The 23,883-nt window shown below is 40.7% G+C and overlaps 1 protein-coding gene across 5 annotated transcripts in view; it reads left to right on the top strand.

The window, feature by feature from the left end:
• The window catches only part of Cntn4 (contactin 4), a 998,986-nt gene that overhangs the window by 950,804 nt on the left and 24,299 nt on the right, over positions 1–23,883 (top strand). For 3 of the 5 annotated variants that reach the window (XM_075983301.1, XM_075983302.1, XM_075983303.1), the window contains 2 exons: positions 16,750–16,925; positions 22,239–22,359. In XM_075983301.1, the coding sequence (XP_075839416.1) occupies positions 16,750–16,925; positions 22,239–22,359 (297 nt within the window). The remainder of the gene's footprint in view (positions 1–16,749; positions 16,926–22,238; positions 22,360–23,883) is intronic. The other 2 variants (XM_075983304.1, XM_075983305.1) reach the window with 1 other exon arrangement.

The raw sequence follows: 23,883 nt of genomic DNA, 5'->3' as shown, positions 1-23,883 counted from the left end.
CTACTGTCTGTGATACTAATCCTTCCTTTCCACGGAACCTGTATGTGCATGGGCATGAGTGTTCAAGCGCGACTTTGTTTGTAGGCAAGTGGAAAGCTTTGTCTTAAAATGCATTGTCATTGCCTTCAGAAATGTGTGTCATTTCTTTTGAAGTCTTGATAAATACTCCCTTATTTTGTATCAGTCGATGCAACAAATGTCCCTGAAATGCAAGACTGTATTTCTTTAATCAGCAAAGATCTCATTGTGCCATACTTTTGCATTGTTTATGGTGTGATTCATGCTATCTTATTGACACTAATGGGATTCCTTTGGGACCCTTTTGTTCAATGACTCATATGGGAGAATTACTCATGTGTAAGAAGTGAAAGCAACAGGCCTTTGATTCCTCCTTTTTTTATGGAAGAAAACATCTTTTTATTGTAAGTTCATAGTTAAGTTCAAGCTCCTTCATTGAGTTATCATTACCATTTGCCATAAAGATCTATAGCAAACATGACTACTATTACATCTGCATTTTGTCTAAATCAATTTCTATCAAAGAAAACTAAAAATAACACAAAAGTTACTTTAAGTTTCTGACTTACATTTAAGATTACATTAGGTTTTGGTGATAAATAGAAGTGAATTTTATGGCGTATCAATCATTTGGGTTTTATTTGTTTGTTTGTTTGTTTGTTTTATTAAGGATTTCTGCCTCCTCCCCGCCACCGCCTCCCATTTTCCTCTCCCTCCTCCAATCAAGTCCCCCTCCCTCGTCAGCCTGAAGAGCAATCAGGGTTCGGTGCCCTGTGGGAAGTCCAAGGACCACCCACCAAAAAAACATCTAATCATTGCAAATGTGTATGAACCTTTTTTAAAATCTTCCATTACAATCAAAGGTACATCATGCAGAGGTTCTAATTATACTTTAACTTAAAGATGCTCTTTATTTAATTTGTCATTGAGAAGGCTCCTTTTGAATGTCCCTTTAGACTGACATTTCTTTAAACCATAAAGAAAGCCTCAAAAAGAAAACGTTACACCGAGATGATAAATTTAGCCAATTCTCCACTCCTACCCCTGATTACTTACTTGCTAGTCTGCTTTAAGAGTATTCTTATTCATGGCCCTATTGCAGCCAGGGTCTGGGTTGATATCTGTTACTCCTGACTCCTGATACCACCAAAGGTCATGTAAATACTTGAGGTCTGAGGCCAGATGAGGACCTGCAGCTGGGGCCAAAGAAATCTGAGTGACCTGCACTGTCACATCGGGTGCCATGGTGATGGCCAGACCAGGCTGAAGCTAAGGGGCATGTCTCAGCGGTAGCCCTACTGCAGCCAGGGTCTGAGTGACTGTCTATTGCTCTTGATACCATGGAAGAACATGCCAGGGGTCTGGGCTGCCACCTGGGACCAAGGTGACATCCAAGCCTGGACCATGTTTGTACCCAAGGACTATGTCATGCCAATCTGAGTGGCCTGTGATGCCACCTTGGACCATAGTGACATCTGTGTCCTGAAACCGTGGTCCTGCCACAGTTGGGATCTCTGATGTCTGTAGCCCATGGTGCCACTAAAAGCCACATAAATGCCTGGGGTCTGGGCTGCCACCTATGGCCATTTGGTGTCCAAGGGCCATGCTGCCACTGGGGCTGCTGAGGGCTATGTGTAGGTCTATGGCCCTACAACAGTGCAGGGTCTGAGTTGCCATCTGTGGCTTCTGATACCATTGAAGGCAACGCAGATGCCAGGGGTCTGGGCTGCCACCTATGGCCATGTTGGGTGTCTGAAGACTTTGCTGCCACAGGGACCACACCAATCTGAGTGGCCTTTGCAGTCACATAGGGCTAGTCCTGGGCTGATGACATGTGCCATGTCTGGGTTCGTGGCCTAACAGCAGCTAGGATCTGTACTGATGCCCAAGGCCCGTGTTACCGCAGGGGGTCATAGGAACCATGCATGTTGAAATCTGAAGGACATGCTGAGCCAGACTCGCCCCAGGATAGCTAGCACTGCCCCTGCTGTACACTGTTGCAGGAGAACTAGCACCGCCACCTGGCCATGGCAAAGTTGACCGTAGCACTCACCACAGGCAGAGGAGAGCTGATCCCAATGGCATGGGCCTAGGAGAGCAGACTCTGTCCCTTGCCTGAGGTGGTGGTCTCAATGGCCCAGACGTACCAGTTCAGCTGCTACCCAGACCCACATCCGAAGTCTTGGGTTGGCCCATCCTAACAGCTGCCCCATCTATGACCTGCTGTAGTAAGCAAAGAGAGCTTATGGAATGATAACCGCAGGATCTCCATGACGGAGGCAACAACAGGATATCTGAGAGGAGTTTTGGGGAGGGTCCAGCGATAATGGTGTGCCAGAATTCTTGAACCAGACTCATTGTAACAAATATTTTTGCGGGTGGGTTGAATACAAAAAAGGGGTATAGTGCATGACACATCACAGGTTCCAAGGCCACTAAGATGAATGAAGAGGTGTTGGAAAGATGGAGGAGTAAGGTGGGTTTTTTCTTTGTTTGTTTTGTTGTGTTTTTATTTAATTTTGGGAGCATAGTGCAGGTGTGAGTGGTATATGCAGGGACTTGGATGTAAGCAGGATTGGGTGCATAATGTGAAACTTCCAAAGAATCCATCAAGAATTATTTTTAAAATAAAAAAAGAGTATTTTTATTGATCATAGAAACCTGGACACCTTTAGAAAACTCTTCGCATTTAGAAAGGCATCCCTGCTGAGAGACACCGCGACTTCAACACGGTGAAATTCCAAAATAAGGGCATTTGCTTTGCCTGGTAGCATGCAAAAAGAAGACCAATAACACCAAGGGGGTGGACTATGACTGACTTTCACACAAGTTATAACTTTTTCTTTAAAACAAACAACTTGATATCAATAGTTGAACCAAGACTTGAAAGGCAACCAAGGAGGTTGAGGTGTCATTAAGAACGATTCATGTAACACAGTAGGGAGTGTAACAACACACTCTCTCTGCTACACATTAGAACCAGGAAAAGTCTCCAACCATGATGATCACAAGAGTGCTTGCTATGCAACGTACTTGCCACCCTCTGTTAGCTTGTGACATTTCCTTTTGTCAGCCACTCTTATTAAACAGCTCTATTTGGTGTTTGTTTTCTCTACTCCTCGATAATGGACCGTGAGTACTCTGCTAAGAGGTGATTTGTAAAAGGTTCTCTAGTTTCTACTCAGTCTGACTGGGTGTTTTCCTTGATGTCATCTATCACATTGCTCAAAGAACCAAGGCAAAAATTAAACACCTGGACTCAGAAAATGGCTCATGCATCACTGTCCTCTTTCACAGGGTTAAGGGGATCTGTAGAACAGTGTTGTGCCCTACAATGCCTGGCATGCAAAGGAGGGCAGTTCTGATAAGTCAGTGATCCTTTTCATGATGGTTTTGGGCAGCCTCTCTGTGTTCTTTATATGGCCACCTTAATTTGCCCTTCTTGTGGTTTGCCAGGAATGAAGCCACTGTTGGAGACAGGTAAAGCTGAGAAAGCATCATTCAAAGGGAGGTTTTAATTGACAACTGTGTGCTGAGTAAGGGTGATTTAGATTTGCAGGCTGGCCCTGCTTGGGCAGATGACTCTATGTTCTTTTTGGGAGGTACCCATTCCATTCAGGATTACATTTCAGAAATTCTTCATTTCCTTTTCTTTCTTCTGTTTTGATCATGTCCCTATTTGCCTCAGGTTGGGGAAGGGCACGAAATTTGTACCTTTAATTAGTATTAATAAATTATGCAATAGTAAACAAATATGTCATAGTAAAACAATGTGAAAAGGAAAGCGTGCATGGGTTTCTCAAGGATCCCACGACTGCTATCCTATATTCCTATTCAACTCCCCAGCAGAATGGATTATTTTTAAGTAGCTCTATAATAAAAGTACAAATTGTGTGTAATGTAAAACTTCGGTTTTTAGATGGCATCCGCTCACCACTTAGAGTTATATTTTAAATTTTAATGTATGGTGGCATATTTTATCTTATTTTATTTTTCCTTCTCATGTGAATGTGTTTGTGTTGTGTAATGCGTGTGTACACTTATACATGTTCTCATGTGCATCGATAAACATGTTTGTTCAAGAACACATGTGCATGTGTGTTAGGGCTTGTGTTGATATTTGGAATTTCCTCCTGTTGTTCTTCACCTTGCTATCTAACGCAGGGTCTCTCAGTTGAACCCAGAGTCTGTTGATACTGCAAGTCTGGTTAGCTAATTTGCTTCAAGGATCCTTGTCTCTGCCTGTGTGTTGAAATTAGTGTGGCTGCCCCGTGCCCCCAGCATTATGTGAGTGCTGGGGAGCCAACTGCCAGCCTTCATGTTCACAGGGCAATCACGTCAGCAGTTGAGCCCTCTCTCTAACTGCAGGTCATGTGTTCTGAATATTTACATGTTAGATAAATTTGAAACTAAACAACCTTCCCTTCTTTTCCTTTCCTAGCAGAAATAAAAATCAGAGTGGCTGACTATGATGAATGATGAGATGGGTTGAAGAGCTCTACTGTCAGATGGGTCTGTGGGCCCAGAATTGTAACATGAAGGGCCAGGCCTGCTTGTTTGTTGGGGTTTTCATCCTGCCCAGCTCCCCAGCTGTTTAGTCCCAGAATAAAATCACACACAGATCTCTATAAGTTATAAGCTGATTGGCCCATTAGCTCTAGCCTCTCACTGGCTAACTCTCACATCTTGATTAACCCATTTTTCTGATCTATGTTAGCCACCTGGCTCAGTACCTTTTTCAGTGGAGCAGATCACATTCTACTGCTTTGGTGGTCTGGGCAGGAGTGGGAGGAATCCACTTCCTCCTTCCCAGAATTCTCCTGTTCTCATTACCTCATTTCTACTTCCTGTCTGTTTTTCCCGCCTATATTTCCTGCCTGGCCAATCAGTGTTTATTTATAACATGATTGACAGAATACAGACAATTCTCCCGCACCACAGAATCTAGGGCATGAAATGGTGGTGGATAGGTACAGAGTGATGTAGAGTAGGTAGCCAGCAAGGTTGGGGGATTAATAATAAGCACAAAAAGAAACTCAAGACAATAAGCAAACATTTGCAAAATAAGATATATTTGAAGCTATAAATGTTTATGATGTGCGTGCACTTAAGTGTGTGTGTGTGTTTGTGTGTGTGTGTGTGTGTGTGTGTGTGTGTGTGTGTATGTGTGTGTATGTGTGTGTAAGAAGACATCAATAACAATGAGCACATTGAGCGTCCCTATCTGGGTTTCTCAAAAGTATATTCAACTAAAACATACCAGGATTCTTGAAGAAGGGACTGATTCTAGAAGAGATAGAGAAGGGGAAAAATGTAAGATAAGCCTAGGGCAGAGGAAATGGCTCAATGGGAAAGCACTTTCTGTCAAAAGATAAGGACATGTTGTCAATCCCTAGCACACATGTGAGAGAGAAATTCTGGGTATGGTTACATGTATATGTGCCTTAACACAGAACAGTCTCTCCCTTTCCCTCCTCTTCTCCATCTTTCTGCTTTCTGTGTCTGCATCTCTATCACACACACACACATACACGCACACACACACACACACACACACACACACACACACACACACACACACACACTATTCATACAAGAGAGGTCTAGAACATCTTTTTGGACCAGAATGTAAGGAAATGCTGAGTGATAAAATGCCAACAAGTCAGAGACCCCAGGTTCAAATGACCCCCATTGGCCAAAAATGGGAAATTTTTAATCATCAAATTAGTAACAGTGGTATCTTATAAACTGTTGGATAAAATAAGAAGTCATAAGTTGTCGATATCTTTAGGTAAATGAACACACTACAAAAACAAGAGCGTTTTCCCCTAGAGTAGAATGCCATTTGGTGTATGTATATACGAACAGCAGCCACAAAGGATCATTTGACAACCTTTATAGAAGTAGTTGAAACAGGAAGGAATTTGTGTGTAAACTCAGAAAACCTTCCTACACACTGCCCACGAGTCACAAGGGGAAAAAAGCCAGGTAAACACCGTTGTGCGTGGGTGTTGATGGAAGGAGGAAATTAGCAAATACAAGATGTAACAGACCTTATCCAGCCTGGATGGACATCAGTGTCACTTGTACCAATTTCTGATGGTTCTTTTATCCGTTTGAATACCTCTCCAAATGGAGATGCATGATGTCCTCAGGAACCCCATTTTCCTGTTAGAGAGATCCAATGATTAGAAAGTCCTTCTAAGCAGGAGTAAAACTGTCCTGTTTCTCTTTCCTTTCTTCTGCAGGGAAAATGCAAAATAAGCAATATCCTTCATGGGTCTGGAAGCTCCTATCCCACTTCTTTTGATGTGTCTTTCTTGTACTGAACATTCTCAGTGACTTTTGCTGTTTAAATGTACTTGACTCTTCAGCAGTATGTGTGTACTAATCTGTCAGGGACTCCAAAAGACACTAGTGGCAAGCTGTGCCCCGACTAATGCAAAATACAGCCGGATTATTACCTCCTTAAATTGGAATAGCACAGGCAATGAGTGCAGCATAAGACTGCATTAGCTTTCTTTGGCAGTTACATGGATTCCTCACATAGTGAAATACTAATCTTGTCTTTGGGCATTGCCAATCTGGTAGAATATGCTGAGGTTGCTATTCTTTTAATTTTTATTGATTTTTATTTAGCTCTCTATTTTTCTCTGCTCCCCCTGCCTCTTCCCTCTCCTTCAACCCACTTCCAAGGTCCCCATACTCGTAATTTACTCAGCAGTTCTTGTCTTTTCTACTACCCATGTAGATTAGATCTATGTGTGTCTCTTTTAGCATCCTCATTGTTGTCTAGGTTCTCTGTGATTGTGATTTGTGGACTGGTTTTCTTTGTTTTGTGTTTAAAAAACACTTATAAGTGAGTACAAGTGATAATTGTCTTTCTGTGTCTGGGTTACCTCACTCAAAATGATGTTTTCTAGCTTCACCCATTTGCCTGCAAAATTCAAGATGTCGTTGTTTTTTCTGTGTAGTACTCCATTATGTAAATGTACCACATTTTCCTTGTCTATTCTTCAGTCGAGGGGCATTTAGGTTGTTACCAGGTTCTGGCTATGACAAGCAATGCTGCTCTAAACATCGTTGAGCACATGTCATTGTGGCATGATTGAGCATCCTTTGGATATATACCCAAAAGTGGTATTACTGGGTCTTGAGAAAGGTTGTTTCCTAATTTTCTAAGAAATCGCCATACTGACAAACAAAGGAGCTGTACCAGCTTGCATTCCCACCAGCAATGCAGGAGTGTTCCCTTTACCCCACAACCTCTCCAGCATAAGTTGTCATCAGTGTTTTTTATCTTGGCCGTTCTTATAGGTGTAAGATGAAAATCTCAGAGTTATTTTGATTTACATTTCTCTGATGACTAAGGATGTTGAATGTTTTCTTAAGTATCTTTCAACCATTTTAGATTTCTCTGTTGAAAGTTCTCTGTTTAGGTCTGTACTCCATTTTTTATTGGGTTATTTGTTCTTTTGATGACAAATTTCTTGAGTTCTTTGTATATTTTGAAGATCAGATCTCTGTCTGATGTGGGGTTAGTGAAGATCTTTTCCCATTCTGTAGGCTGTCATTTCGATAATTTTTTAAAAATACAGCTTTTTGCTATTATCCCTGTTAAATTTCTTCCTAGATTTAAAAAAGAAAAAAAAGGAAAAGAATGCATGGCCCAGTTTGAGTCACTAAAAATCTTGATTTTCATCTAATATTTAGGGCATCCTTTTTTTCATATATACCTTACAAAGAATTGATAAATTAGTTTATCCAACATTTATTCTATTTTTATTGAAAAATAGGGGCCAACTACAAAGTGTTGAAGATTGCCAGCAAGCATGTGACCTCAGTATTATTGTCATCATCGATCAGCAGCCTTTGCTGTGACATGTAACTATTATTAAAAGCAATTCTCTGTTCATGTTCCCTTACATCATTAAATGTAAACTATTAGTTCTTTGGCATGTTCCACGACTTTGAAGAGTCCCATATTTTTAGCTCCTTCCTATAAAAAGAAATAATAATTTTAAAAAGAGAAGACATATCTTACCAAAAGACATTATCACAACCATCACAAGAAATTTGCTACAGATGATTCAATATGAGTTAACACTTGCACACATACATACACTTCCTTATATAAGCACCAAATGAGTATCCTTAGCACTGTGATTGAAATGAGAAGAACTTGCTGTGAGACAATGATCTTGTATTGGTTTAATAAAAAGACTGATTGGAGGCAGGATGACCAGAACAGGAGAATTCTGGGTAGAGAAAAGGCTCAGTCTGCCGTTGTCACCTAGACCCAGAGGACACAAGATGAGAATGCCTCACTGATAAAAGTACCAAGCCATGTGGCTAACACAGACAAGAATTATGGGTTAATGTTAGGTATAACAATCGCAGAGGGTTTTTGATCCTACTGCACGTACTGGCTTTGGGGGAGCCTAGGCAGTTTGGATGCCCACCTTAGGAGACCTGGATAGAGGTGGGCGGTCCTTGGGCTTCCCACAGGACAGGGAACCCTGATTGCTCTTCGAGCAGATTAGGGAGGGTGACTTGATCGGGGAGGGGGAGGGAAATGGGAGGCGGTGGCGGGGAGGAGGCAGAAATCCTTAATAAATAAATAAATTAAAAAAAAATAAAATAAAAAAAAAGAGTTAATAAGAAGCCTGAACTAATAGATCAACCCATTTATAACTAATGTAGGCCTCTGTGTGTTTCTTTGGGACTGAACGGCTTATGGGACAGGGCAGGACAGATCTCTGTCAACAAGAAATTATAAAGTGAAGTGGAAGATGTGACATGCAGAAAACAACATCAAAACTAGAATCATTGGGCTTAGGGAGATGGTTCAGTGGGTAAACTGTTTACCATACAAACATGAGGACCTAAATTTAAATCCCCAAACACACATAAAACCGCATTTTGTGGTGTGCTTATAATTCCAGACTTCTACTATATGATAGGATGTGGGGATAGAGGGCACCCCAGAGGCTCACAGGACAGGAGGCAGGTGTGCACAGACTAATAACAAAGACACCTGCCTCAAACAAGGTAGAAAGCAAAGATTGACACCCAAAATTGTCTTTTTTACCTCTACGTGTATACTAGGTATATGCACACCTATACTCATCCACTATTAAAAAATAGTTTTTAAATGGGATTATTATCCCATGGGCCAAAACTGTTTTTAATTAGTGTATATTCACTGAAAAATGATTCATTTTATTACAACTTTTTTATACGTGTGTATCATTGGTAATATTCAATCCACATTACCCTCTCATGTCCTTCCCTGCCTTCTTTTTCTTTCTCTTCCTTTCCACAACATATCATGTATATATATATTCACACGCACACATTGAGACATGGTCTTTCTATAGTCCTGGACGTCCTGGAACTCACTCTGTAGACAAAAATGGCCTTGAACTCACAGAGATTTGGCTGCCTCTGCCTCCTAAGGACTGAGATTAAAGGAGTATGGCACCATGCCCAGCTCTTCATATACCATTATTACTATTATTGAACCTAGATTCCATACCCAAGAGAAAACATGTGGATACCTGTCTTTATGAGGCTGGCTTATGCAACTTAACAAGATGGTTCCATCCATTTCCCTTCAAATAGTGTAATTTTATTCTTTTTTTATGACCAATCAAAACTCCATATCACATTTTCTTTATTCTTTACCCATTCATCTGATAATGGACATCTGGGTTGATTTCATAACCTCACTCATGTGGGGAGTGCTTATTTCATAATCAAAGTTGTGTAGGTATATGACCATAACCGCTTGTTTCTACAGATAATTCTAATTCAGAATGTTTTTTCCAGTATCACCAAGTCAGCATATAAAATGGCTTGGATATGTATTATCATGTTCACATCCATTTGTTAATCTGATTGTCTAAGTGTCTGATGATTAACTGTTCCCTGTGCTTGTTAAACTGGAACAAAGCACTTGGTTTATTTAGAAAACACTGCAGGAAATAAAATAATTTCTGTAAACTCTTAGTAGCTTCAGCAGTTAGTAAATAAATGTCAGTCAGCATCTGTGTTCTAGAGTCCTGGATCGGTCACTCTCCGGGTTGAAAACAGGAAACAACTATAGAACATTTGTTCCTGGGTGCTATTGGTCCTACTTACTGTTGTCACATAATTGTGACCAGATTCAAACAGCATCTTGAGCTCTAATTCCTCTGAGAACTCTGTGCATGGAACAACAGTGAGAGTGAGTTGTCAAAACAAAAGTCATAAATGCAGGTCCTTCGTGGTCTTGATGGATTAAAACCAAAGAAAGGGAGACAGTTTGTTTTGGCAAGAAGCCATCTGTTTATTTGTGTACAGCAGTTGTATTCAAATTTAAGGAAATTAATCAAAAGCATCAGAATTCCTAACACAGTAAATGAAAGTTGTTGAAAAAGTAAACACTGATAAAAATCCAAGGACCTAATGAGGTTTTCAAACTCTTTAGTTTAATCTTCTCCAGTCCCTGGGAGACCTCTCTGCTGTGTGGACATGCATGACTTACTTCACATTGATCATTGCCACTGGAGAGCTCAGAGCATGAATTGGCAACAAGCAGCAAACTGATGAATTAGCTGTTGTCAAGACTACAACAGGGCCAGCAGGATCCTGTATGTAAGAAACCCAGCTGATCATTGGTTAACAGGCATTAGAGTTTCATTAATAAAAATCTGTCCCAGATCCCTGAACGTGTTGGGAATGTGACTCTATACTACAGGGTATGCAAAGTCATGAGGTCAATTTTCAACACAAAGGGAGAGAAGTTATACAAAGACAAAAACATATACACAAACACGCAATTTTAAATGCATGTAGACTTCGGGATTTGTGCAGACTCCTTGGGGATAACCCAAATGTCAGGTTTTAAATGCCTGGATGGTTGACTCTACTCTCCTATGTTTGGTATGTAGACTTCCCACTAGAGACAGCATTTTAGGGCTCACTGCCAGTTACCTACCTTTACAGCACTCTTTGTATCCTGTGGCAGACACTCTTAGACTCCTTTCTGCACTCAACCAACTTCAGTACTCTACACATAAGAAAGACTGCAAATTGCTGTCCTTTGCCCTTAGCCTTGCAATCTGAAAGATTTGTGCATGGATCTCATGCTCTCAGCTATGAAGGCAGGAAGAACAGTACAACACACAGCTCCTTAACCACTCTCGGGCAACAGTCCACATGTCTATTCGACAAATAATAGTGGTATTTATTATGAATAAATGAGATTAAAGTATGCAGAGTGCTAAACAGTGCTAAGGGTCTTGGGATTGACTGTCATTATTCCATCAGGCTCCTCCATCCATATACGATGTCCTTGAAACACTTTGTAAACACACACTTATGTGTGCACCAGTATAATGTACAAGGTCTGCACAGGTTTAAACCAGACATAGTTCTAGCAGAGAGAGGGGAGTAGACATGGGTTCCCACCCCAAACCAAGAAGTTATTTGCAAATAATATTCACTGGCAAGAGGAAAATCAGTTTTCTCCAATGGATTGTATCAATAACACTCCATGGGGCAGGTCCCATGCCCAGGAATAGTTGGCCAACAAAAACAAACTTAATGGTTTGTTGTGTTTAAGATGTGTGTGTGCTTTTGTTTTGTTTGGTCAGTTTGTGTCTTGTTGGTTCTTTGTTTTGATTTTGGTTTTGGTCCTTTTTGGGTTTTTTTGTTTGCTAGATTTTTATTTTTTACTTTGAAAGAAAGAGAGAAAGAACATAAATCTGTTGGATAGAGAATGGGAAAGTCTCAGGAGAAGTTTGGGGAGCAGAAAACATAAACAAAATGTGTAAAATTTTTAAAATAAAAAAATGTGTGTTACAATAAAACTCATCCTATACCCCACAAATATGTACAGATATTGTCAATTAGAAAAAGAGTAAAACCAAAGTTAACCCCCCCATGAAATATGATTTTAAAATTCCTACCAGAGATTTTTTAAATATAATTAGTTTATTTTGTGCCCTGACCCCACTTTCCCCTCTCTATTCTCCTCCTATTCTTCCTCAAAAACCCTTCCCTCCTCCCCTCAATCCACTCCTCCTCTGTTTCTGTTCAAAAATGGACTGGCCACCCATAGGTATCAACAAAACATAACATATCAAGTTGCAGTAAGACTAAGCACCTCCCCTGTATTAAGGCTAGGTAAGGCAACTCAGTATGATGAATAGGTTAACAAAAGCCAACCAAAGCATTAGGTCAAGCCCTGCTTCCTTTATTAGAAGTCCCATAAGTAGACCAAGCTACACAACTGTCATCTATATGCAGAGAATCAGTCCCATGCAGGCTCCCTGGTTGCTGGTTCAGACTCTGTGAGTTCCTATGGCCCAGGCTAGTTGATACTGTGCGTTTTCTTATGAAGGCCTTGACTCCTCTGGCTCCTGCAACCCTTCCTCCCTCTCTTCAGCAGGATTCCCTGAGGTTGGTCTAACCCTTGGCTATGGGTCTCTACATCAGTTTCCACTAGTTACTAGATGAAGGCTCTCTGATGACAATGGAGTAGGCACCAATTTGATCATAGGAAAAGGCCAGCTCAGGCTACGTATCCACTATTGTTAGGATTAGCTGAGGTCATACCCCAGTAGTGGTATAACTGGGTATTGAGACAGATGAGTCCCAATTTTCTGAAATGCCATATTGATTTCCAAAGTGGCTGTACACATTTACACTCCCACAGCAATGGAGGCGTTTTCCGCTTGCTCCACATCCTCTCCATCATAAGCTATCATTTGTGGGTTTGATCTTAGCCATTCTGGCAGCTGTTCTTTGCCTTACAGAAGAAGATTTTCAGTTTTATGAGGCCCCATTTATTAATTGTCAACCATAGTGTTTATGCTATCGGTGTTCTATCCAGGAAGTTGTCTCCTATGCCATTGTGTTCAAGGCTATTTTCCACTTTCTCTTCTATCAGAGTTAATGTAACTGGATTTATTTTTGAAGTCTTTCATCATCTTGGACTTGAGTTTAGTGCAGAGTAAGTATGGATCTGTTTGCAGTCTTCTACATGTCGACATTCAGTTATGCCAACACTATTTGTTGAAGATGCTTTCTTTTTTGCCATTGTATATTTTTCCTACCAGAGTGATTTTAACCCAAGCAGTTCTTTTAATAAGTGTTTATATATCTCATAAACTGAAACACACTCCTACAAATATGAAAGATACTGAATTTTTGTTCTCTCTGTTGTTGATTATGGTGGTAGATTTGATTTAATCTTGCTTGCAAATTATTCATTTTGGTTTACATTATGGACATTTGATGAGGGTGACTGAATACAGATTTCATTCAGCAGACATGTACCTGGGCACTATGTTGAATCCATATTGCTTATTATCATTGTACTATCTGACATTATTTATGAAACCCTGTAGTATTGTAAAGAACCACGTGTGGGTTGGAAGTTGACAAATCTCTGATAAGCAAGCCTGTTACAACCCTGAAGCATAACTGATAGAAACTCAGAGACAGAAATTGGGGTTTGACCTAAAGATCAGAAAAGCAAAATGGCCTATCACTGGCTCTTACCTCAACCTCACCTGGAAAATGGTGACCCTGCCTCCAGGAAATCTCAGAATGAGACTGTGACTGCGAGCCCTCTCCTCCTGTTTTATATTCCTCTCTAGGGCTGGGATTAAAGGCATGCACTGCCCAATTTCTGGGACAACCAATGTGGCTACTGAGATTAAATGTGTATGTTACCAGTCCTGGTCTGTAAGGCTAACAAGTGGGGCTGTTTTACTCTCTGATCCTCAGACAAGCTTTATTTATTAAAATACAAATGAAATGCCACTACACAACCCAATTAAAACAAAAATGTAAAGGGTAACATTGAAAACTAATATTCTTTTAAAAGTATTTGTTTCAATTATATATGTGTGTTTGCATGCATGTGGGAAGAGTCAGTAGGTACCCCTGGAGCTAGGTGGTTGTCACCTGCCTGATAGGAATGCTGAGAACAATCTGGTTTTTTGGAAGAATACATGGTCTTAAGCACTAAGCCATTATTCCAGACCCAAAAGTAATATTCTTTATTTTGGAGAAACAATATACAGATTTTACCTTCCTCGTGATATTCATTACCTTTATGATTATATTTGTAATAAAATTCCTTAAGATGACTACTAGTTTCAAAGTAGAAAGCTATAAATTGATATATTATGCAGATTATAAAATAGCTTCATGAAGATACAAGTAAATGCATATTAAGTTGGAAGGAATAGGGTGCTTTATCTGCACCAGATGTAAGAAATAAATCAATGGAAAAGGAATAGCCTCAATTCTACCTCGGAATAATCTTAGAACTTCTTTGGTTTGTGAGGTTGGCACCCCAAACCCTGAGGCTCAGTATGAAAGGAGGCAGAAAAACATTGTGCAGAGTCTGAGAATCAGCTTTTTGTTGTAGACAGTAGGGCGGAGGGAGGACCTGGTGAAGCCGGGCCCAGAAACTGCTTTTTCTTCTCTTTCTTTTTTTTTTCCTTAATAAACTTCAGGGTGTAACTTAAAGACAAATTGCCTATTTTTTTTCTGACCTGGTTCCAGAGTTTGTGATGGGTGTTAGCTCCTTTCTGAATTCCACGGACAACAGGTTTCTTGAAGCCCTGGGTCTGATTTAAGGCCCTGGTTTTGGCGGAGGGGTGTTTCCTTTGTCATGCTTACGATGATGAAAAACAAAACAACTGAAAAATGATGAGCCTGAAAATGGAGGGAAATTCTACCTAAATGGAAATAAGTCTCACTACTTCTCAGCCTTGTGCTGACGTCAAGAGAGAGCAGTTTTATGTGGACATGGTTTGATTTCACTTTGTATGGGAATTGCTTGCTTTATTTTATTGCCCTGACTCTGAATATTCCTCTCAATTTGCTATACTAAAACACTAATTACTTTTACAATGACAACAACAACAAAAAAACAAAAAATGAAAAGTAGTTTCTGCAGTACACTGAGCTCCCAAGGTCCAAATGAGGAGCAGAAGGAGGGAGAACATGAGCAAGGAAGTCAGGACTGCGAGGGGTGTACTCACTCACTGAGACAGTGGGGCTGATATATTGGAAGCTCACCAAGGCCAGCTGGACTGGGACTGAAAAAGCATGGGATAAAACCGGTGTCTGAACATGGCGGACAATGAGGGCTGATGAGAAGGCAAGAACAATGGCACTGGGTTTTGATCATACTGCATGTACTGGCTTTGTGGGAGCCTAGGCTGTTTGGGTGCTCACCTTCCTAGACCTGGATGAAGGGGGGAGGACCTTGGACTTCCCACAGGGCAGGGAACCGTGACTGCTCTTTGGACTGGAGAAGGAAGGGGAGAAAAGAGGGGGAAGGGGGAGAGGAGAGAAGAGTGGGGGGAGGGGGAGAGGAGTGGGGGGGAGGGGAAGGGAAATGGGAGTCAGGGAGGAGGCAGAAATTTTTTTCAATAAAATATATATATATATATAGGGGCTGGAGAGATGGCTCAGAGGTTAAGAGCACTGACTGCTCTTCCTGAGGTCCTGAGTTCAATTCCCAGCAACCACATGGTGGCTCACAACCATCTGTAATGAGACCTAGTGCCTCCTTCTGGCGAGTAGGCATATATGCAGACAGAACACTATATACTTAATAAATAAAATATATATATATATATATATAAAATGAAAAGTAGAACACATTTCAAACTACATGGATTTTCCTGATTGCATGTGAGTAGACATGACTGCTCCATGGTACCATTAAGAGGAAGGGTTTTTATTGTAGATATGAGAGAGTATGGCCAGAGGCATCTGAAAGAATACAGAGCAGAGAGAGAGTAGTAAATTAAATGAGGCCAGCAGACTGGACCTGGCCATGAGAGAACCAGGATTGTGTGAGAGAGGAAGACAAAGAGCTTGTGGACAAAAGAGAAGGGACAGCAGAAATACCAGGGTTATAAGGAGAAAGCGTAGCTTGTGGGAGGAAGCCTATGAACTGTGGAAGTTTGGGGTAGGGCAGGAGGTGAGAAGGGCTAGGATGTTGGCATTGACTATGAAATGTGTAGTAGGCACTTGTGATACTGAGGGAGGCTGCAGGTCAGCATGCACTTTGGTATGCTAATAGGTACCTTACACAGCCATTTGTCCCTTCTGTAGGTCATAAGGGAAATGGTTCCTTTGTTTGGCAGGAACTGGATTCGCCAGTTCCTGAGGAATGCTGGCATTTGTCTAACCTCCAGAATGGAGTTCCCTTTAGACATGACAATATATAGGTACGAACAGAGATATAGCTTTTAGTGAGCCCAGAGAGATGTGCAAACCTTTTTAAAAACAGCATCTTTCAGAGTAGCTGCCAGCCAGTGGGCCCTTGTATGCTTGTCTCCAGAGATATCACCGCATGGCTCTTGGGCTGAATTCTATATATGCATAGTGAGAAGCTTCATCTTTTTATATTGAAAATAGCCCTGTATCTGAATCTGGGCTCTCAGGTGACTGAAGCTGTTTGATGTCAGCTTAAGAAGGATGAGATCACCAAACCAACTGCTTCCCTTCTGCTCCAGGTTCCACAACTTCTACACTACGTTTCCACATACACCATATCACTGCTGTTGCTGTTTGTTTTGTGTGAGGGCAAAGGGGAGTTTGGAGGCTCTGGAGATTGAAATTAAGGCGTTACATATATATATATATATATGCAAGGAGAACACTTTACTACTAAGCCACATCCACGGCCCTTTTTTTTTTTTCAAATTCCAGACCCAACAAAAGTGATGGTTCCCCCTTCCAGCATGGATGTCACTGTTGGAGAAAGCATTGTTCTTCCATGCCAGGTGACACATGATCACTCCCTGGACATTGTGTTTACTTGGTCATTTAATGGACACTTGATAGACTTCGACAAAGACGGAGACCACTTTGAAAGAGTTGGAGGGGTAAGTACCAATGCCATGCGATCTGTAAGAAACAGCACACCACAAGTTCTGTAAACTGACCCAAACAATTTTGTTCGCATTAACTTGGAAACAAATGGAAAACTGTTGTTGAAGCATCTTATTTCCCAGAGCTGTGGGTTACTTCCTGCTCCTTTCTGCATCACTTACACAATCACTGATATCATCCGTAGCATGCATAACAAACCTGATGTCAGGTTAGCTGTTGACTGCTGTATGTGAAGAAGGAAAATGAGGTTCATAAGAGTTATATGAAGTGACTTTTCTCTACAGCTGCTAAATGACATGACTCAATTTTGAACCTCCCAGCCCAAACTCTACTCTCATATTATATAATATGTCCCCAAATAAAGTACCTTAAAAATAATTTCCTTATATGCCTTCAGGTTGCTATTGGAGTCCTCTGGGCTCTTGTGGGAGAGTCATCATCATAAAGTTGGCACTTATTCTCTTGATTCTGCAAATACACTGAGGTGATTCATCGTCTCCATGGAGTCCAAATCCAAATGCTTCAATTTTTGAAATGCCTTACACTTCAGTACACTATACATTATCATTGAATATGTGCCAAGAGAAAGTTACATCTAGAAACAATTGTCTCTATCACAAACTTTTTCAACAATTATTTCTCTGCATTATCACAGCTCTACATGTCCACTGGTAATGAATACTCCCTCTAAAGAGCATCGTCTGGGAAGGCCTAATCAGAAAGCACCAGAGTATAAAACTGGGGCTATGATTTGAAAAGCCCTTCCCTCCCTCAACTGCCATAGAAACGGGATTTACTGATTTGCCCATCTCAGCTCATGTGTATCTCGTTAGGTGGAATATAAATGCCCTGAAGCCAACAACTCCTTCCATGGGATTACTGGGATATATTTTCCACCTAACTGTTGTAATAATTCTATCCATTACATGCATGCTTACTTTGTTGGAGTTTGAGTTGCAGAACACTAAAAGGGATTTGAGTGACTATTCTCTCAATTCTCCCAAGGATGATATCACTTTGGATACACGGGAGAGAAGTTAATTCATTACACCAGTGGATGCCTCTGTTTGTTAGGAATTCTCTCTTGGAATATTGGTTGAATAAGGCTGGATAACATTTCCATGATTAACCCTTCTGGACCTCTTTCATGTAGCCCAGCTTAGTGAGAGAGATTCTGTTTCACTGAATCTTTGGTGATATCAAATGCTTTAAAGGCTAAAAAAAATGTGCTTAGCCCCATGCCTACCACAAAAAGAAATACTTTTAAAACTCTAATGGCTATATACTCTGAAAGAAGGATAATATTAATTGTAGTAACAGGGCTGTATATGCTGAGAAATTCCTTCATCAACTATTGAATAGTTGTTTTCCACATTAAAACCAACTTTATAGGCAAAGTTGATATGAAAAGTATGATTTTGGATAATTTCATGAGCTAATTAGAAAGGATTGATGGTTGATGACTAAAAAAGATCCCTGGCCAATCAGACCTAATAGCCATTATGTGCCATTACATTTGAGACGCAAAGGGAGACATCTTAATAGAACAAAGAACCAAGGGATACTTATCATCCGCAGAAGTGTGCTCATTCAGCTGTCTTTAGTGGCACACACTTGTAATACCAGCATTCAGGAAGCAGAAGCAAAAGCAGCTGAGTTTGGGACATTGTGAGGTGTAGGCCATTCTGATTTCAATAGAAAGACCTTGTCTCAAAAAACAATCAAAAATTAAAATCCAAAATAATTGTTTTCATTTGCTTTTCATAGGGAAAATGCCTCTCTTCTATGCAATTAGTACTGTCACCAGGATCAGCTATCCACTGCTACTACAAACACAGAGGAGGAAGTAGGCTAGCCACCAGTGTCAGCCACGTTGATGATGTCAGGATTTCACAGCTGAGCTAAGCATGTGCCATTCTGAGCTCAGACCCATTTGAGTTTGCACTTCCCAAGCTAGCCGAAGAAGTAATGGCAGATAGGCTCAGCCTGTTTGGTATTTTGGAAAGCTCTTGTTTTGTCATTCTCTCGTGTCCCGCAGTGCTCTTTCAGAAAAAGAACGGAGGCCACAGTTGGAGTAGGGATCGGATACACTGCTAGTCTTTTGTTCTTTTTTGGCAGGAACGTAAATGTAAACCACAGTAAAAGTTGGATCTGGGTATTTCTAAGGGACAGAACAGCCTCGCTCTGTGAGACTCCTTCATTTCTCACGCTAAGGTTTTTCTCAGTTTGATTTCAAAGCAAGAAACCTCACTAAAATTTAAGAATAGCTAAAACACACTCCCGGTCACAACCAAAAAATGTGAAAACAGGTCGTGATGTGTCAAAATAAGTTTCTTTGACACTCATCCCCTAGTGAATAAGATGAATCACTGAGACACTGTAAATATTTCTTTAATGCCAATAGATCTTCCGCCTTAAAATCAACATTGCTCCTACCTTAAAATCAATATGGGTTCCATTTTAAAGTAAATATGTCATCCACCTTAAACTAATATTATTTTCCACCCCTCTACACATTTCCATCACGAGGCTTAGTTTTTATTTACATCTCTACTTAAAGTCCCAATATGTGACCTATTTTAGGTTCACAATGCTGATTCCTATTACTTGCAAAGTACCTTACTATTTATCAATCACCTTATTCTATATTCACTCCTCAATTCTCACGGGAACCCTATGAAATAGGTTAGTAATTATTTTCCCATTGTTTTAGACTGAGGTGTGGTCAGTAGACGATGGAATCGGATGAGAACACAGTGTTATAAGTGAAACAATGTTCAGACAAAAATGTCTCAGCTCTTCTTGAGGTGGACTTAAGGTCTTTGGCATGATTGTTTCACAAAGAAAATTGATCACGGCCATCAGTAAGACAGGTTTAAATTTATTCCATGCTTCACAGTCTGTGAAGGGGTTTCTCACAGGCCTTCAGTCTCATCTGATTCTCACTACACGGCACGGCAGGAAACGCATCCTTCTCTGAAAGGCCAATAAACCAAGTGGCAGACAGATTAAGAGACTTAGATGAAGTCACACAGCAGGGGTGGCCCCCAAACAATTTGGTCCCCAGACTGCATCTCCTCCTCCAGACATACTCCTGCCTTTCTTCTCCTAATCCTACTTGCAACAATTGGTGCTCCTGACTTTGTCCTCACCCTCAGTAAATGTGAGGTGTGACCCTGTTTTACTGAAACAAAAGAAGAAACTCAGGACTTGTTGCTTGCTTTTTTTTTCAGCCGGGGTGGGGAGGGTTGTTTTATATTGTTATGGCTGTTGTTTGAGACAGTGTTCCTCTGTGTAGCCTTGGCTGCTCTAGAATGCACTCTGTAGCCCAGGCTGCCTGCCTCTGCCTCCTGAGTCCTGGGATTAAAGGCGTGTGCCTCCACCACCTGGCTAACACATTGCTTTCAAATAGGGATAAATTCTTCCCTGGAGGGAAGTATATAATTACTATCACTAACAAGGGATAGGTCTGGGAGGTGGCTCAGTGGTAAATGCTGGTCTGCTGAGCACAGAACCTAAATTCACTCCCCCAGAACTCATATTAGGCAGATCTCTGTGAGTTCGATGCCAGCCTGGTTCCAGGACAGGCTTCAAAGCTACAGAGAAACCATGCCTTGAAAAACAAAAGCAAAACAACAACAACAAAAAACCAAGGCATGGTAGACTATGCTTGTTTTTCCGATGCCGAGGAGACAGAGATAGGCAGATTTCTTGAGCTGGTTTGCCTGCCGGTCTCATCTACTTGGCAAGATTTAGGCCAAAAAGAGACATTGTATCAAACGACAATGTAGATAGTACCTGAGAAATGACACCTGAGGTTTTATTCTTCTCTCCATGCACCCACCACATACATGCATCAGCATACACACAAACATGTATACACATGTGTTCATATGTATGTGCATACACAGGAAACAAGGATTGGAACTGTCTTGTGCTACATATGTAGCTTATAGAAAGTTGTCTAGCCTCTTTACCTCAGAGTTTTCTCATCTGTAAATAAATTAGCAAGAGTGCCTGCCTCATAGAACATGTGGGAACCTGTAATAGGGAGGCTGCATGTTCGTTCCCGGCTGTCCAGACCTGAAATACTCAGAAACTATATTATTTAAATAACTTCTTGGCCAATCACTTAAGTGTATTGCTAGCTAGCTCTTACTTCTGGTATTAACCCATTTCCTTTATTTTATATTTTACCACAAGGCTCGAAATCTAATGGCAAGGTTCCTGCTCATGGTTTGTATCTTTCTCCTCTGGCGGCTCCATGGCGTCTCGCAACTCCGCCTACTTTCTCCCATAATTCAGTTTAGTTTCCCCCCACCTATCTCTGTTCTGCCCTACTATAGGCCCAAAGAAGTTTCTTTATTACTCAAAGGTAATCACAGCATACAAAGGTGAACTTAGTCTGTTAACCCAACTAAAGCACTTGGAAAACTCAGGATGTATACAAAGTCCTTCCACGTGTTATTCATTATCAGTGCTCTTTGGAAGAATAGCAACTTCAAAGTCTGTGTCAACTTCCTCTTTTATAGTTTGGATTCTGAAAGAAGGGAACATTTCTAGTCTAACCCACAAAGTGGTCACTGCTTTTTTCTCCAAGCTTCTCAATATCCAGGGAATAAAACCAAGCTCCAAGGTAGAGCAGTCTAGTGGAGAGATCACTTTGTATTTATGAAAAGTCATTTTCTGGTGGGCAGTGTAGAAACGGTTGTGGGGCACACAGGCATCCATACTAGGATGTAATTAGTCCCATTCATCTGCTAATCAAACATGCATTTGGCATTTAGAAAACAAATTAGCACTATTCCACACTAGATGATTCAAGATTTCCTTAGAGAGTCTGGCCTTCATAATCCTTTAATTCAAACCTGAGAGCAATCAAAATGCTGGCTGCAAGACAGGGTTCTGCAGAAAAATGCAGATGCCTCTGAACGTAGATTTGCCTCCCCTTTCCAAATATAGAATCTCAACGTCTCAGAATGCAAGCGCCAGCAATAGACTTAGAGCATTCTGAAGGGAACCCATAAGGCTCAATCAAAAACCATGTTGTGTAACTTTGAGTGATGCCAGCAGGAATAGGAGACTGATCCAGACACCTGAGCTCCTGTGGAAGATAAGCTCTCTGAAAACACTGGTGCTCTTATCTCTCAGGCTGGCTCACATAGTTTTAATAGCCATGGCTTGCATCACTAATGTTTTCATCAGCCGGTGTAAGATAAATCCATTAGTCATAGTGTCCTTCATGTGATAATGATATTTAGGGCTCATTAAAAAGTAATTGTAGCCACTTTCCTCTACTTTATCAGCAGGATTCAGCTGGTGATTTGATGATCCGAAACATCCAACTGAAGCATGCTGGGAAATATGTCTGCATGGTCCAAACAAGTGTGGACAAACTCTCCGCCACTGCCGACCTGATTGTAAGAGGTATTGGACTTTTATTTTTGTTTCTATATTGCTTGCTTTTTGCCCTTTCAATATCCCTATGATATAAACTCTACCACAGCAACATAAAGCCTCAATGCTTTTGAATTATGTTTAAAAAAAGAGGAATAAGCTAATCATTTTGCATAGTGGTTAACTGTCTATAGTTTTTCAAACATGTATTTTTTCATAAAAGATGGGTAATGAATGAATAACCAGAAAGTGCACTGAGTAGGTTCGGCTTTCCTACTGAAATGAACTCCTATTGACTGTCCCAGTTAGGACTACTGAGTTGACAGGGTGCTCTAGAATAACTTTAGATTAACCAAACAATTAGTTAAAAAAGCGATCCAACTAACTCTTCTGTGTTTCCTCTGGACTGAACCACATAAGTGTTTTATGTTAGTGGGATAGCAGGGGATTAAGTAAACTCATTTTTTCCAAAATTATTAAGGCTGTGTTTACTACTTTGGAGGCCACAGGATCTGGGAGAATGGGGCCAATACATGAGGCAGACTAAAGTCTCATGCAATACCCAACTTTATTCAGAGCATCAGACAATAAATACTCTAAGGGTTAAGGAAGGTCACCTAAGTAAAGGTTTCATGAGTTCTAGCTATATACAGTCATGAGGACATGCCACATGCAGCAAAAACATGTTTTTCTATAGAGACGTGTAAACATTTAATTGAATAACCCTATCAAGAAATAATGAGTAATCTGAAATAAACTGACTTCTATCTGACAAAGAAAAACACATGCTAAGAACAATTCTGTGATTTGAAGAAGGTAAGGTCACAAGATTACTGTTTTCTCACAAGAACTCAGAATTGTCACACAGCTCCATTCCTGGACCGTGTTCTGACAAGGTTGCCATGATTTTAAAGTATGGATTGATGAGGAAACACTTGCCTAGACTATAGTAAATAGGAAAACATCCATACAGAATGTGGAGCTTAATGAGATTCTTAGTACTACTGACAGGAACTACATTAAATATTTCAGCCATGGTTACCCTGAATGAGTCCACCAGCTAAAGAAAATTCTAGGCTTCAAATCAACTTACAAAAGAAATTTAGGATTTCTATGATTTTTCATTTTGAAAGAGCGATGGTTGCACAGCTTAGGCTGGCTTCAAACTCATGACTTTCTTGCCTCAGCTGTTCAAGTGCTGGAATCTCAGATGTGTACCACCACACCAAACCAACAGGGAAAAGAAAATTTTATGTTGGGCTGATGGGTGTTTTATCTCTGCACCATATGTGTGCAGTGCACATGGAGGCCAGAAGAGGGTGGTAGATCCCCAGGGTTTGGAGCAACAGTGAGCTAGCTGTAGGCCACAATATGGATCCTGGAAATTGAACACTGGTCCTGCAGAAGAGCAACTGGTGTTCTTAACCACTGAGTCATCTTTAGCCCATAAAAATGGAAAATAAAATGAAAATTGAAAGTTTGGGGAACCTAACAGGGTTTTTTTAAAGTTGGAAACTGGCAATCAAGGTGAAGATGATACTCCATAGTGCAACC

The sequence above is a fragment of the Microtus pennsylvanicus genome, chromosome 8 (genome assembly GCF_037038515.1).
Source record: "Microtus pennsylvanicus isolate mMicPen1 chromosome 8, mMicPen1.hap1, whole genome shotgun sequence".
Classification (NCBI taxonomy): Eukaryota; Metazoa; Chordata; class Mammalia; order Rodentia; family Cricetidae; genus Microtus; species Microtus pennsylvanicus.
This window is presented reverse-complemented; position numbering and strand designations above follow the sequence as displayed.